The sequence below is a fragment of the Macrosteles quadrilineatus genome, unplaced genomic scaffold (genome assembly GCF_028750875.1).
Source record: "Macrosteles quadrilineatus isolate MER2022 unplaced genomic scaffold, UCM_ALF_1.0 Scaffold_1__1_contigs__length_201487025, whole genome shotgun sequence".
Classification (NCBI taxonomy): domain Eukaryota; kingdom Metazoa; phylum Arthropoda; class Insecta; order Hemiptera; family Cicadellidae; genus Macrosteles; species Macrosteles quadrilineatus.
In genome coordinates, this window is record NW_026542594.1 from 31,643,671 (window position 1) to 31,658,900 (window position 15,230).

Sequence of the window (15,230 nt, forward strand, 5' to 3'; positions counted from 1 at the left end):
AAGTGCTTCAGAAACATTGCTTCCTGAACCATTGCTACAAACTCTGACTCTGTTGAGGAATCAGTCATACATCCCTGTTTCTTACTTCCCCAAGACACAGGTCCTTCACTCAGTTTAAAAACATATCCCGTACAACTTTTCCCATCAAAGTTGTTTCCATGACTGGCATCAACAAAACCATGTAGAGGTTCTTCATCAGCTTGCTCCTCCACAGCATGCTTCCACAAATTCTTATTCGGATCTTCTATTGCCTCTTGATAACTACTTGGCTCTAGATCCTCACAGGTAACCATGTAGGTAACAAAATCAGGAAACATTTTAGGTTTTCTTACTCTTAGAGGGTACCTACTCCCAACATTAATTTCAACACCTTCCTCATCATTTCCCGAATCCCCTTCAGCGGATCCTCCAGTTCCAACATCGTCACCATCTTGCTCAATGTCGATATTATCAAGAATGAAGCTCTCCTCTTCTGCCTCAGGATTCCTGCAAGGTTCATCGAGTTTGGCGGTCTGGATGCTTACTATGGTCTCGACTGGTTGTATAGTTTCATCACCATTATTTTCTTCACGCCCATTATAAAATAAGTTTTCAAAAAACTTTACATCTCTAGAATAAATCAATCTACAGGGAGACTTAGGATCGACCAATTTGTAACCTTTGACATCCTCACTGTAACCTACAAAAATGTGAGGAACACTCTTATAGTCCAATTTGGTCATTCTCTCCTTAGGCACATGCACATAGCCTATGCACCCGAAAACTCTAAGGTGACTGAGGTCCACTTTCGATCCAGTCCATTTCTCCTGTGGAGTGACTCCAAAAACAGCTTTTGTAGGACTTCGGTTCTTAACATAAATAGCTGCCTCCACAGCATACTGCCAGTAACCCTTGCTCAAATTTGAGTCACTTAGCATGCTTCTAGCCTTTTCAATAATAGTTCTATTTGCACGCTCTGCTACCCCATTCTGCTCAGGACTGTATCGAGTAGTGACCTGGTGCCTTATTCCAAATCTATTACACACTTCTTCTAGTCTCGCATTCATGTAATCCCCGCCTTCATCTGACCTAACAGTTTTTACAGTCTGGTTGGTCTGATTTTCAACTAAAGTCTTAAACTTGAGAAAACAATCAACTACTTCATCCTTTGATTTCAAGAAATAACCAAAGGTCATTCTGGTGACGTCATCAATAAATATTAGCATGAAGCGATTACCTTGAAGAGACTGAACATTCATAGGCCCACAGACATCCATATGGATTAACTCTAGTTTTGCCTCAGCTCTCTTACTTGGAGTGGTTGGAAAAGATTCTCTGGAGTGTTTCCCCTCTACACAGGGAATGCAAGATTCTGGCCTCTGATTAGGAAAATCGATACCCAAAGCAATCCCCTTTTTCAAAATACCCATACTAACATGATTCAAGTGACCCAACCTTCTGTGCCACAAATTGTGAAGGTCCACACTAACTGACTGGTCAACTTGAGTAGACATAGCTACACTTCCATCATTTGGATCAATGTTGCATTTACTCTCTGTATCCAACCGATACAGTCCGTTTACATTTGTTCCAGTTCCACAAATTTCACCTCTTACTGAAAACCCATCTTTTATGTAAATATTACACCCTTTGTCATCAAAAACTAAAACTTGCCCTTTACTAGCTATTTTGCTCACAGATAGCAAATTTGAAGACAAATCTGGTACATACGTCACAATCGATATCACTCTCTCACCAAAGTTTTTAAGGTTCACAGAAACTTTCCCAGAACCCGCAGAGTAAATTTTGGTATTATTAGCGACAGTGACCTCTTTAACTCCCTCATTCGAGTTAAACGTTTGAAAACTTTCTTTACTTTTAGAAAGATTGTCAGAACAACACGAGTCTAAGTACCAGCTTTCAGGTTCTACCTTTACAGTCAGAGCAGTTATCCAACTCACATTTTTATTTTTGTTTTCACCATCTGACTTACCAATTTTGGAAAATGACCCTATCTTTGAGCTATTACTAATATTAGCTTCATTATCTTCAGGACAATCCCTTATCATATGGCCTGCCTTTCTACATTTGTAACAAGTAGGAATAAAAGGCTTCCTTGTCTTTGAGCTTTTATTAAAATTAGGCCTAGCTTGATTAGTATTTGATTTTGATAGGAAAGGCTTCCCAGTACTGCTTTTAAAAGTTGAAAATACTACAGAGGACTCAGTGGTATCCTTTTCAGCCATGCTATTTAATTTTTCTAGTACTTTACCATATTCTACTTTATCTGTACTCTCGACTGCCATCCTAAATGCCCTGTAAGACTCAGGCAAACCTCTTAGAAGTAGACACGCCTTCATTTCATCGTCTACGGGTTTCTCTATGTCAGCAAGTTGAGCATTGAGATCAAGAAATTTAGAAATATACTCACTCATGCTGTTGCATACTTCCAACTTCAAATCTAAAAGCTGGTCCAGCAGAAATATTCTCCTGTTTGTGCTCTTGACTTCATACTGCTTTGCTAAAATGTCCCATGCTTCCTTCGCTGATATGGCCGTCCTGATATGTAGTTTTGGAGCTGCCTCCAGGTGCATGGCAATCTTGGTATGTGCCCTCTCATCTTTGTCTGGATCAACAGTTAGTGGTGTCGTCTCTGTGTTATTATTTCGTGGTTCAATGCAATTCCACAATCCCTCATACTTTAGAGCCATCTTCATGTCAAATTTCCAACTGGCATAGTTGGCTGACCCTTTCAACTTAGAAATTCCAGGGGCTGATGTGGAGTATATAACTTTTTTGTCTCCCATCATAGTAATTAATAAGTGTTCATCCAATGAAATTTACTATAATATTTCTTAAACACTTCTCTTCAAAAATTAAACTGTTCAAAATAGGCCACAGAGAACATGTTACAGTAGAAGTGAAACTGGGCCCATAACCACTTGTTTATAATTGATTTTCCTTTATAATAATAGGAGTAAAATGACTACACAGTATGGTTTCTAAAGTCCATAGTGGAAGTGATGTTTATTTACAACAAATTAATAAACATAGCAATCACATGGCATATAATTAACACATGACAGCTGCTTCTAACTTAGTACCAAGAAGGCAATGAGGAACAAGATTATAAATAAATTCCAACAAAAAATACGTGTAAAAATATAATTTTTTTTCTAAAATTTGTATTACCAATGTAATTTTTCCAAAGGTGTATTAATTTTGTTTTTGTGACGCCAATGGCGTTATTTATGTTTTTAAAGGGAACGGTCCATACCCTTGCCCTCTTACTACTAAACGTCGTTGTTCTTTAAGACCCGCTCTACTCGGGAATAGAACTAGCAATCCTCGCATTTCGATGGCGAGCTCTCAACCTCTCAGTTGCGTCGGTAATTCAACATTGGTGATTTCGGTAGGAATGATTCACACAGTATTGAGACACATTCTATATAAGACTAGGTCTGGTACAACTGATACGGCAGCTGCGGCGGGACCGTGAGGTGAATGGTGATGTTTAGGGCGTCGTATACTTACCCAATGCTGTAAACCAGAGAGGATTTGTTAGCAGTCCATACATTAGCGCTGACCTCTTGTGAAACTTTTAATGTTGCGTCAACACCAACTTTAAATTGAATCTCAAAATAAACACCGTCAGTATATCGGTGGCCCTGACGACGAGACGCTGCGGTAGCTAGTATCTGCACTGTCCCCAGCGCTCGTTACACTTGTACATGGGTTTTGAAGTGTTTAAAATGTTTAAATTAGGTACAGATTTTTTATAGCTTATGGAATTATGGCTCACATTTTTGTTCAGTCTAGTGTCTCTCATGCCCAATTTTAGATTCATACAACAGATAGGTCCGTTAAAACACATTTAAACTCCTCTTTTATACTGTATGTGTATTTGCAAAGAATAATTCTTGATCTTTTTATCGGTTCACACCAGTAAAAGCTTAACGCGTTTTTGACTAAAAGAATTTTTAATTATACTTAAAAAAATTATGAAAAAGTCAATAGTTTAAATTTATTATTGACTTCCATTGGGCTAAATATTAAAATTGGCTGTTGACTATTACATCAATGACGAACTCATGAACTGATGTCAAGGACATTTTATTGTGTTACAATATTTCTTGACTGGTTTTAATAATACCAATATACCTATTAGGTTTTGTATTATAGTACCTGGGGACCGAGCCTTGCTAAAAAAAAATAATAAGTACATTCTGAGAGCAGTCTTTGGTCAATGTCAAACATCGAGCCAGCGATTCGTCGACGTTCCTGCTCAAGATGGTTGGCTTGTTGTTCGTTGTATTGCTCGACTATAAGATCTGCAACTATTACTGTACTCTAACTTCATTCTTCGATGCGCGACTTGGCCGAGGTTCTGAGACATTTGGTGAGTCGAATGAGCTGGTTAGAACTGGGTCAGTTGTAGACGAAGTGGTAAAACCTTTCTTTCCCGACGATCGATTGTAGCTTCTTGGATTTTCCCAGCTTTGTGACCAACTCCAATCGATTTAACGTGGCCAAATACCCCACATTGAAAAAATGTTAAATCATCGCACGAAAATAAAAGTTTGTCCGTACACGCGCTTGCTTTAGAGTATAGGATAGGATACAGGCTACGTTTAGCAAGAGAAAACTACGTTTAATTTATTTAGAACTACTAACTACCATCAAAGTTGTTACACATTTATAACACTAAATTTATATACTTCTTTGTTCAGTTTTATTGGGTATATAAAAGTATTGCGTTATCAAATTTGATTGTAGCACACAATTAATTACAAACAAACCCGTAGTCTTTCAATAACCAACAAGGGTGATACTTGGTTTTAGAAATCTCCATACGGAAATTCCAACAAAATATCATTCAAACTGGTATGTGTCAAATAGGCCATACGTCATAGACAAACTGGAATAAATTATACAAAACTAGATTTCATTACGATTGGTCTATTTAACATCCACTCTGGCAGCGACATGTAGTTGTGGGGGCGAGGAGCGGAGTTGCAAATTGAATAACAAATACTGTGGAAATTGTGAATTTAATTAGGCTGCATGGAGCTGATAAATAAGCAATGATAGTGCAGCAATAGTCATGCATCACACTACACCATGACGGCATGACATTATCACAGTGTCCAGGCCTGCGCTATCGATCATATGCAGATCACTGATCACCACTCTACTGGCATCTGTACTACACACTAACAGCTACAATCATCATTCAACTCAAGTATAGGATGTAGTGTAACAAAAATGTTACAACATGGATAACCAATCTATCCAGGCCAATCTATTATCTATTTACTTAATATATTATATATACATTGTATTAATACAATAAGAATTTTCATCGTTACATCCCTTTGGCCTTTACAGCCGTCACTCAACCGATGTTACGATTGAGATGTGTCATTTTACAGCTTATGGTCTAGCCTAGCGGAGTCAAGTATTAGGCCTTCGCCCCCTTAGCGATTGCTTTTCAATAGATTCAGTAATACTCACCAATTTTATTTATCCAGGTTAGATGTGAATTTAAATGTGAACAGCTAATCCTCCGGTTGAATGTTTAACCATAGACAGATTTATAAACAAAACAAAACAGTTTATGAAAATGGATTGAATTATACTTTCTTATTGATTACTTGTTCAAAACTCTCTTACCCGGTAGATTCAATTTCTGAAATTGCATTGGGATAGTAGAAATATGCTACTTAACCTAATTGGGATAGGTAAATCACTCTTTATGTTGTAGGTCAAAAATCAACAATAATTCATTATAAATTAGTAGTTTTATTATTCTAATAACTGTCTCAAACTCAAAAAAATAAAATCTTAGAAAAGTAAAAGGGTATTTCATTTTCGTTTTGCCTCGGAATAGAATGCTATACAAAGTGCAATTTGCCCACGGTTCCCTAGTAATACATTATTGACGGTTAGTTTGGAGGATAAGATACACCAAAGACGTAAACAAGTTACCAAAAAAGTAAATATATAAAATAAAAACATAAATAAAAAATGTCATAGGTAAAGTTTTTTCTTTGAAACTCTTTTACTTTCCCTTTTGAAACTTTTTAAATTACTGATGATTGGTCAACATCGAAACATAATTATCGATATACTTTAGCTGTCTCAGCGAGCGAGGACAAGCATACTCGGATGGAAAAGGAAGTCAGAGGCTTGTCATGTCAAGGATTTCTCAGGAATGCCGAGTTGCACACACGTCATGTATGAAGCTATCGCTATGACGGTGGTAAATACATGTCAAATCACAGCAAATCAAATGACAAGTTTAATAGTATATTTAATAGTAACTACTTTTACACTACAGCAGATATATTAATTTTCAGTAATTAATTCTGTACAATAAGATTTCATATAAATTCCTCCAATTATTCATATCCCGTGTTAGCTTACACAAAGGGTTAGTATACAACCTTTGACTATTAATACAATAGCCAATGATATAACTAAGGTACATAAATATAGTGATCTTATTATTGTTTTGCCACAACAATGTTATACAAAGGATAGATGTGATTGTTGTCATATGTTGCGCGGCGATGGTTGTATCGGCAACACACACGGCCGTCACATCAATTCATCGTCGTTACCCGAGCCATAAAAACAATAATTCGTCGGACGCCATGTTTGTTGATGGGATAAACACATTCCCGCTGACTGCTGTGTTACTCTCTGTAACGACGCACGTACACACACACAACACAACCGTCAACACGCGGATTCCACGCCATCCTCGTTGACGACAAACCTTCGACCGGGTCAAATGTTCAGTAATTAGTCAATGGTGATTATATTTGATTGCTTCAATTTGAGAAAATATGATGCATTACACATAATTAGCCTCAATGAGCAGAAAAGTGTCTCAAAACTAAACTTAATTAACTTGCATATCGTATTATCAGAAGCATGCTAACTGCAGTCCTTCATAAAAATATTAAGTATATAAAAGCTGTAGGTACGGACTTTATAAATGGCCGCCCGTAGACTACGTATTTATTTATATGTTAGATAATGATTGTGTTTGAAGCAGTATTTATTTATTTATTTATTTGACGGTAACAACCATTTACAATAATATGCTATTATGCTATAAATTCTAACAAGACAATACGTATGAAAATTTTGATGGCTAAGCCTTCTTTCACACCAGCGCGGTGCGGGACCGTCCCGCACCGGACGAAGCTGTTTGAGACTATTGAATCATATGGGAGCTTTCACACCAGTGCGGCTTGACCCGGACAGACCTAAACCTCTGTCCGGGTTGAAAAATCACCCGCACGAACCTAAACTTCCAATGCGGGACGAAACCGTATGAATCGTTTTTAGATCATGGGCTCTTATATACGCTTTCACACTTTCACGGGCTGGTTTCACCCGCACATAAATTAGTATTTTTGACAGTCTGGGTCTATCAGTGGTTGAGTGTGGTTGATTTTGTAGAACGCTTGTTAACTTATAGTGAAGTTTGTTGTTTTTGGTATGGAGGTAGAAATTTATATAAAGCCGATTAGTTTGGTCAAGCATTATATTTTGGTTTAGTTTGAAGGCCAGTGTGTAGGACGAGACCCGCACTGCAGCAAACCATCTTTCATTTGCATGTTAACATTTTTACAAACGATTGTAATAAACCTGCCTGATTTATTTAATATTAAAACATTTGGTTTAATGAGCACTTACATGTTGATCTAAATATATGGAAGGAAATGAAGTGTTGTTTAAGCTTAAACCACCTACAAATATGTGCATAAATATCTTATGTATCAAAATATGTATCAAACTACAGAATTACTTTATCTACTATAGTGCACTGAAATAAAATAATTTATTTTATAAAATGATAATCCTATAGTGCACTGGGAAAGCATGCCATTGTTAGTTAAGCTGTAGCAACTCAAACATGGCGAGAGGTGTATTTAGATTTGAAATCAGTTATGCCGTGGACATTCTACAGAAGTTTAAGATCTTACAGAAATTACTCCACAGAAGTTACCCCACAGCTGTCACCATAACTTTTAAAAATACAATAAATTTACATTTTTACACACACGGCATCGATCCAATTAAGTTATTTAGCAAGGGGGCACTGTATATTAATTTCGGATACAACAAGTAGCATCACAACCTTTCTTTAATTTATTTGAATGAAATGTATCCAAAAATCACAAAGTTTCAGCCTGGAAACGCCCTGATCCGGGCTGATAGTGTGAAAGGGCCTTGCGGGTCGTCCCGCACCGGACGATGATGTTTAGACTATTGAATCATATGGGAGCTTTCACACCAGTGCGGGTTGACCCGGACAGACCTAAGCCTCTGTCCGGGTTAAAAATCACCCGCACGAACCTAAACTTCCAATGCGGGTCGTAACCGCATGAATAGTTTTTAGATCATGGGCTCTTACGTACGCTTTCACACTTGCGCGGGACGGGCTGGTTTCGCCCGCACATAAATCAGTAATTTTGACAGTCTATGCCTACCAGTGGTTGAGTGTGGTTGATTTTGTAATACTCTTGTTAACATAGGAAGTTGGTTGTTTTTGGTATGGAAGTTGAAATTTATATAGAGCTGATTAGTTTGGTCAAGCTTTATATTTTGGCTTAGTTTGAAGACAAACCAATCAACTCATCAAACCATCTTTCATTCGCATGTTTAAATTTTTACAAACGATTTTATTAAACATGTCTGATTTATTTAATATAAAAACATTTGGTTTAACGAGCGCTTACATGTTCTTCAAAATATATGGAAGGAAATGAAGTGTTGTTTAAGCTAAAACTGCCTACAAAATATGTGCATAAAAATCCATTTATATCAAAATTTGAACTACAGAATTACTTTATCTTCTATAGTGCACTGAAATAAAAAAAATGGTCCCAGATGTTATAGTATATTTCATAACAAGAGTAGAAAGTGATTCATTACATATTAGAGACCATGTTTGAAGTGCGAGATTTATCAAGCACTTGAAATGGTCGTGAACAAGTGTAGACCCCTGTTTCACTCTTGTTTTGAACTACACTACAAAGAATAATTATTTTCTTCATTACAAAACTCATATAATTTTTTAAGTTATGCCTTCGATTTAAAGTTAATGTTTATTTTAGTTGTTGAAAAATGAAAATGAAACAGTCGATAAAACAATAACAAATATTTGTTTGTTTACGTCAGTTAAATCCAAAACATATAGTAAACATTACTTTCGCATTCTTTAGCCGTAATAACAAATGCAATGACAGATTTTTGCAGATGACAAACATACAACGAAAACATGTAATTTCCCAGTAGTGTAGCGACCTATGAAATACGCTTGCATGGCGAAAGGTGTATTTAGATTTGAAATCAGTTATGCCGTTGACATTCTACAGAAGTTTAAGATCCGTTAACTCGCAGCTGTCACCATAATTTTTAAAAAATACAATGAATTGAAATTTTTACACACACGGCATCGATCCAATTAGGTTGTTTAACAAGGGGGCACTGTATTTTATTTTCACATACAACAAGAAGCATAACCACCTTACTTTTATTTATTTGAATGAAATACATCCAAAAATCACAAAGTTTCAGCCTGGAAACGCCCGGATCCGGGCAGCTAGTGTGAAAGGGCCTTGCGGGTCGTCCCGCATCGACGGTGCGGGACGGTGCCGCACCGAGCTGGTGTGGAAGAAGCCTAACATTGGTGTTGTGCTTTAACATCATGACATATTTTTACAATAGATAATAATAAATGTATGTATAGTGTTAGTACATGCTTAACTACACAAAATATAGATATTTGCTTAATGGCTACAATATGAAAATTGAGCATAGTGATGATTGCAATACATATAACAAGACAGACAAAATAATTGAGAATTGACTACAATGACAATGTTATTTAATAATAATTAATGTTATTTGAACATACATGCAATAGTGTTGAACAAAACAAAAGAGAAAAACATTGAGAAAGCAACTGACATTAACTAATTACATGTCTCCAGTAACTAGGATTTCCACAATGGCTCATTTACAGTGACTTTGAAAGACTTATGACTAGAATTGAAGAAATCAACTTGTGGTGCAACTACATTCCTTAGTAGTCAAGGACTCTCAAACTTATCATGCAAGGGAAAAGACCCTTTGACATCAGTGCGTCTCAATACACACGGCAAGCGCACCCCGTTCTCGGCTGTACAACGCGTGGAATCCTTCTGTATGTTCGTAAATGACTGTTTACCCGCTGTACTTGCAGAATTTGAGTGTGTGACCAACTAACTGATGATATTCATACTTTAGCTCTATTATACTAGGGTATTTAAGGGGTTTTAATCGCGTACGGGCACGAAGCTGTCAAGGACGATTTCGTGGCTTATACCCTGCTTGTCAGTGCATATCCATGTAACAATCAATAGTGTTGTGATAACAAGAACATGTGGTGCCCGAAATCTTACAAGCAAGATTAGAGACTTCGGAGATATTAAAGTTTGAGTCCAACTCATTAAGCGAATTATATTATTACAAGTAGCTTTATTTAAGTTTTTAATGTAAACAAAGACGAGTTAATTGTTGTAATACAACACTTTACTTTTACATCAACATATACGTATCTCAAGAGGGCCTCCTCCCCTCTCTAACCCCCCCCCCCCCCCTCCCAACAACCTCAAGACGTAACTCTACCCGGGTCTAATGCAGTCATACATAGGGCTACACCGAGCCACCAAAGGCAGCATTAGCTCTACAAACACCCCCACAAAGACTTTTATTCCTGTATTTGATTCCGAGAAATGCAAACATCCCTCCCCCACCCGGAATACATTAGGCCTCTAATAACGCTCACTCCTATTAGATTCCTTTTGCAATATGGTTGGCTCAGCGCTCCGGCCCTTTCATCAACATATTGATTACTTGTTCAAAACTCTCTTACCCGGTAGATTCCATTTCTGAAATTGCATTGGGATCTGGTTTCTTAGATGTTTTTGTACACTAAGTAAACTGTTCAAAAGTTTCTTTCATTTCTTGCTCCCATTACAAATCTTTGTTAGTTCAAATTGGGGATGCCAAAATGCACCATTAAACACAATAGCCTGCGAATAATAGAGGTGAATGTAGTAAATTATGTTATAATTTTTACTATGTTTATTTAATGCAAATTTCCAAACGTGCTAATTCTGATAAATAGCCTAAATAAATCGCGCAATTGTTAACCGCTTTCTACTATTGCCTGGTCATGTATGGCAGTTAGAAAAGGATCGAGTGAACATAAAAATAAACCAATCGAAAAACTATGTTTTTTAATTAAGTAAATGAAGGTATTAAACAAACTGAAGTCCCCGCTGATGATCCCCCCTTCACAGTTAGTTCAAACGTTCCCACATAAGTTATCATGCACAACTATTCAACTGTTTTACGGTAAATATTTCAACCGATCGTAGTGGATAAAAACAAACTGTTATAACTCATACATAAACTGTCAACATTAAATAAGAAGTAATGAAGATGTCTTTTAAGCACTGGGCATTTAGAGGGATATTTTTCATTCGTATTTTACAAGAATCCAAACATAAAATTATTATCAAGCTAATATTTTGCGAGATAAAGCTTTATAAATACTCACATCTTTATGGCAACCCTTTAAAGTATATCAATGTTTCGATGGGTTAAACTAGTTTACATTTTAAAATGCTGACAACTAAAGTTACATTGTACCAAAATATTTCCTTCAACGTAAAACTCTGATATCCATATCATCTGCAAATTATAAGTAGTAATTTTTCTCTAAAGTAATACATTAAGTATTCAGTACTTTCTATTAATTATACATGTATTAATTATAACTACTCGTACATCGTCTGGGTATGACTTTAATCAACTGTATGAAAGCTGTACACACCCAGCATTGATTTACAGAACAAAATTGTATAATCGTACCCCATAGTTTGATAAATCCTCTTTCTTTTCATTCAAGTAAGTAGATAGTTAAAACTTATTTTGCTACCTAGTGCGATGTTTAAGTGGCGCTAATACACGTTTGAAAATCCATGTCTACGCTTCGTATTTGCCAAGGAAAGAAGACGTGCAAGAGAATAAAGTGGTTTAGGTCTGCTGTATGAAATTACACATCAGTCTAACGCTTAGTTTGGGAAATTTGTTTCCTATTAATTCAGACAAGGAGTTAAAATTTCCTAAACAACCTTGTAGGGTGTAAACGAGGCGCCAACTCGTAAAAGAGACGGTGTAAAACATATGTGTTTTAAATACTTTAGCCGAACTGATTTAATTTGAATAAAATACTCTCACTTAAAAGTACAACTTACATTTAAAAGCGTACTGCAAACCATGGTGTAGCAATACATTTAATAAAGCAGGTATTACAATAGGTCTATATCATAGATCTATTATCATATTATCTTTCATTAAAAATGTTACATTGTAATGAATTTATTATTACAATATTTGGACAGATTTTTCATAAAAGATTAAAAAGATAATAGTTCTATGACATAGAATTATTATAATATATTTAATGAAAAATATTAAATTGTAATGAATTAACTATTATAATATTTGGAAGGATGTTTCATAAAAGATTAAACAGATTATAGTTCTATGACATAGATCTATTATCATATTATCTTTCATGAAAAACAATCACATTGTAAAGAATCAATTATAATCTTATAATTTGAACTTGAATTTCCAAATATTGTAAATATTATACTTCCAAATATATTGTGTATACAGTATATTGTGATAGCCTAATATTTCCACAAATGTATCCAAATATTTCTAAAAATATTATTTTTTTTGGAAATCAAAGATAAAAATCATTATATGATCCATTTTTTATCAAAACTTAATTTTACCACGTCATGACCCAATAAAGTAAAATTATTATTCTTATAAGGGGTTTAAATTTTGTAGGTACTAACAATTACAGTGTATTCAATGCAAAGAGCTGTTTTTGTAAATTTATTTCTCAATGAAATAATAATGTTCTTAATTATTTTAGTATTTATAGCTACATTGCATACCTTAGTTTGATGAATTGTCACAGTACCTAAATATCAACTGACAGGGAAAATGGCTCTAACAGAGAGAGTGAGCATCAAGTTTTCCCGATATACACAATAATATTTTGTATTTATACTTGTATAAATTATTTTTATAAGCAACTACATAGATGCTTTACAGGACTCTGTTTAGTGTCTATCAAACAGAAACAACAGATTTTAAAACCATTATTTAAAATTGTATTTGTACTCGCGTAAAGCCGAGTTTTGCTGCTAGTAACAATAAATCCATGATGATGATATCCCGTTCTAAATGTGTTATATTTAATTAATCAATTATCAATTGCTGATAGTTCTATGTCAGTTGTTATTTTCAATAAAAGATAAAAGCTGAAGTACAAAAACAAAGAAATTTGAATTCCCGAAACGTTACTGACTATAATTTGCAAATACAGTTCAATGAGCACTGATTTGTATACAAATCATTTAGTTTTGCGATTAAGTGTAAAAACACGCATTAAGAGAAAGTTGTAATGCAAACAAAGCTATAGAGCTGACAACAAAAAAAAAACAAAAACAAAAAAACAAGCAAAAACAAAAGAATCAATGATTGGCAAATATTGACTACGATTATTTGTGCGTTTAAATTATTGATGAACAAATTGGAAGGAGACACAATTCATCAAACAAAGAGGTAAACAGAGAATAAAAATTGAAAATCAAATTGACAAACACATAAGCGTTAACTTAATGTGAATACCCAGAACAAACAAGCGAAGCAATCACTTTTCACAAGGTGAGATAAAATATTCTTTACTCAATCAATCTGTTTACTCATTCGCCGACTAGGACACACACTACACTCGTCGAGCCCGTGTTTTGTGTGTGTCGATCCGAACCGATAAAAAGCGGTGCGACGTATAATAGAGTATTAAGGGTAAATGGAGAGTATTTATTCGATAGTTAAGAAGAGAGGTGTAGTACACGGCGAGCTAACCTTTCTTCCAGCAGCGGACATGTTTGTTCAAGGGAGGGGGAGGGTGGCTGTGGAGGGGAGAGCGCTCGACCAATGAGAGAGCAGCGCGGGACTGTGCGCTCCCCTTGTATATCGATCCCGGATATATAAAAAGACAGGAGGGGATCCGGCAAACTTTTTACTTACCGTCGGAGCGATCCTTTTCACGGCGGAGCCAACTTTTATAATCTGATGTACCCTTATTCGTAGTGAAATACCCCCCAGATTTGAACATATTGCTGCTCCATTGTACCGACCCTTTAATTTATTCCGAGTACTTTCATCTTCCTGCCACGATATTCTGATAAAAGTATTTCCACAAAGACTTCGACCTCTATTTCGACAATATTTTTCAGCACATCGTTGTCGAAAGTGAATTTAGATTTTCTGTTCTCTCCTGCCGTGTTAAACAATACATTATTGATTGACGACTGCAGTACTATTTTGTGGATTATAAAATTACTGTTATAGGTGCTTATTATATTAGAAATTTTGAGATACAATCCAGAACTAATATAGTAATACAAAAGGCGTACGAGTGTTATTATTATGTTAGTTAAAATAGTTTGATAGCATACAATATCAGTTTATGGTAAGTTATCATTATCATTGACAACTAACATGGTGAATTAGACGCTGATACAACGACTCAGAGTTACGCGAGATACTTTTGTTCTCTCCTGCGTGGTGCCGTCGACGATTGGCGGGGTTTGAACCAAGGGCCAAATAGTTGCAACAGATGTCATTCCATGTATGGTATACAAAGACCTATACCATTCAGAGAGGACCTAATATGGAAATAAGTATTAGTTTTTATATCACCTCAATTTGTTTTACGAATTGGAGTTTTCTCCATTTAGTAATTAAATGTATTTAATATTCTGTATGATTTATTGATTTAATTTATATCTCATGCATAGTTTGATACTGTATTTTTTTTTTACTTTTACCGAATACAAACAGCTTCCATGGCTTTCGAATTCGGCTTATATGGTCTCGTGTCGGAATTTGTTTACATAGCATGATTAAAAATTGAATTTCAGTTTAACTACACCCACAACAAATCTGTAGACCTCTTTGAGAAACTATTATAATGTCCATATCAATTATATCAGTCTACATCTGTCTAGTAGGTTTTCTTATGATCTCTATGTCGCCACCCGTCGTGGTATGCTACAGTATCATCCCTCCCTGGGAGTGTGTTGTTGTTGTGT

The 15,230-nt window shown here is 35.6% G+C and overlaps 1 protein-coding gene across 1 annotated transcript; it reads right to left on the reverse strand.

Moving 5' to 3' along the window:
• Positions 1-1,420: 1,420 nt before the first annotated feature.
• On the reverse strand, positions 1,421-2,786 carry LOC128995694 (uncharacterized). Its single transcript, XM_054420713.1, has 2 exons — positions 2,252-2,786; positions 1,421-1,437 (listed from the first exon to the last, which is right to left on the reverse strand). The coding sequence occupies exons 1-2, from the start codon at positions 2,784-2,786 to the stop codon at positions 1,421-1,423; spliced, it is 552 nt and encodes a 183-aa protein (XP_054276688.1).
• Between the last annotated feature and the right edge of the window lie 12,444 nt (positions 2,787-15,230).

Bases quoted from the DNA above. Each gene is read 5' to 3' on its own strand.
- LOC128995694 (XM_054420713.1), bottom strand. From the start codon at position 2,786: ATGGGAGACAAAAAAGTTATATACTCCACATCAGCCCCTGGAATTTCT.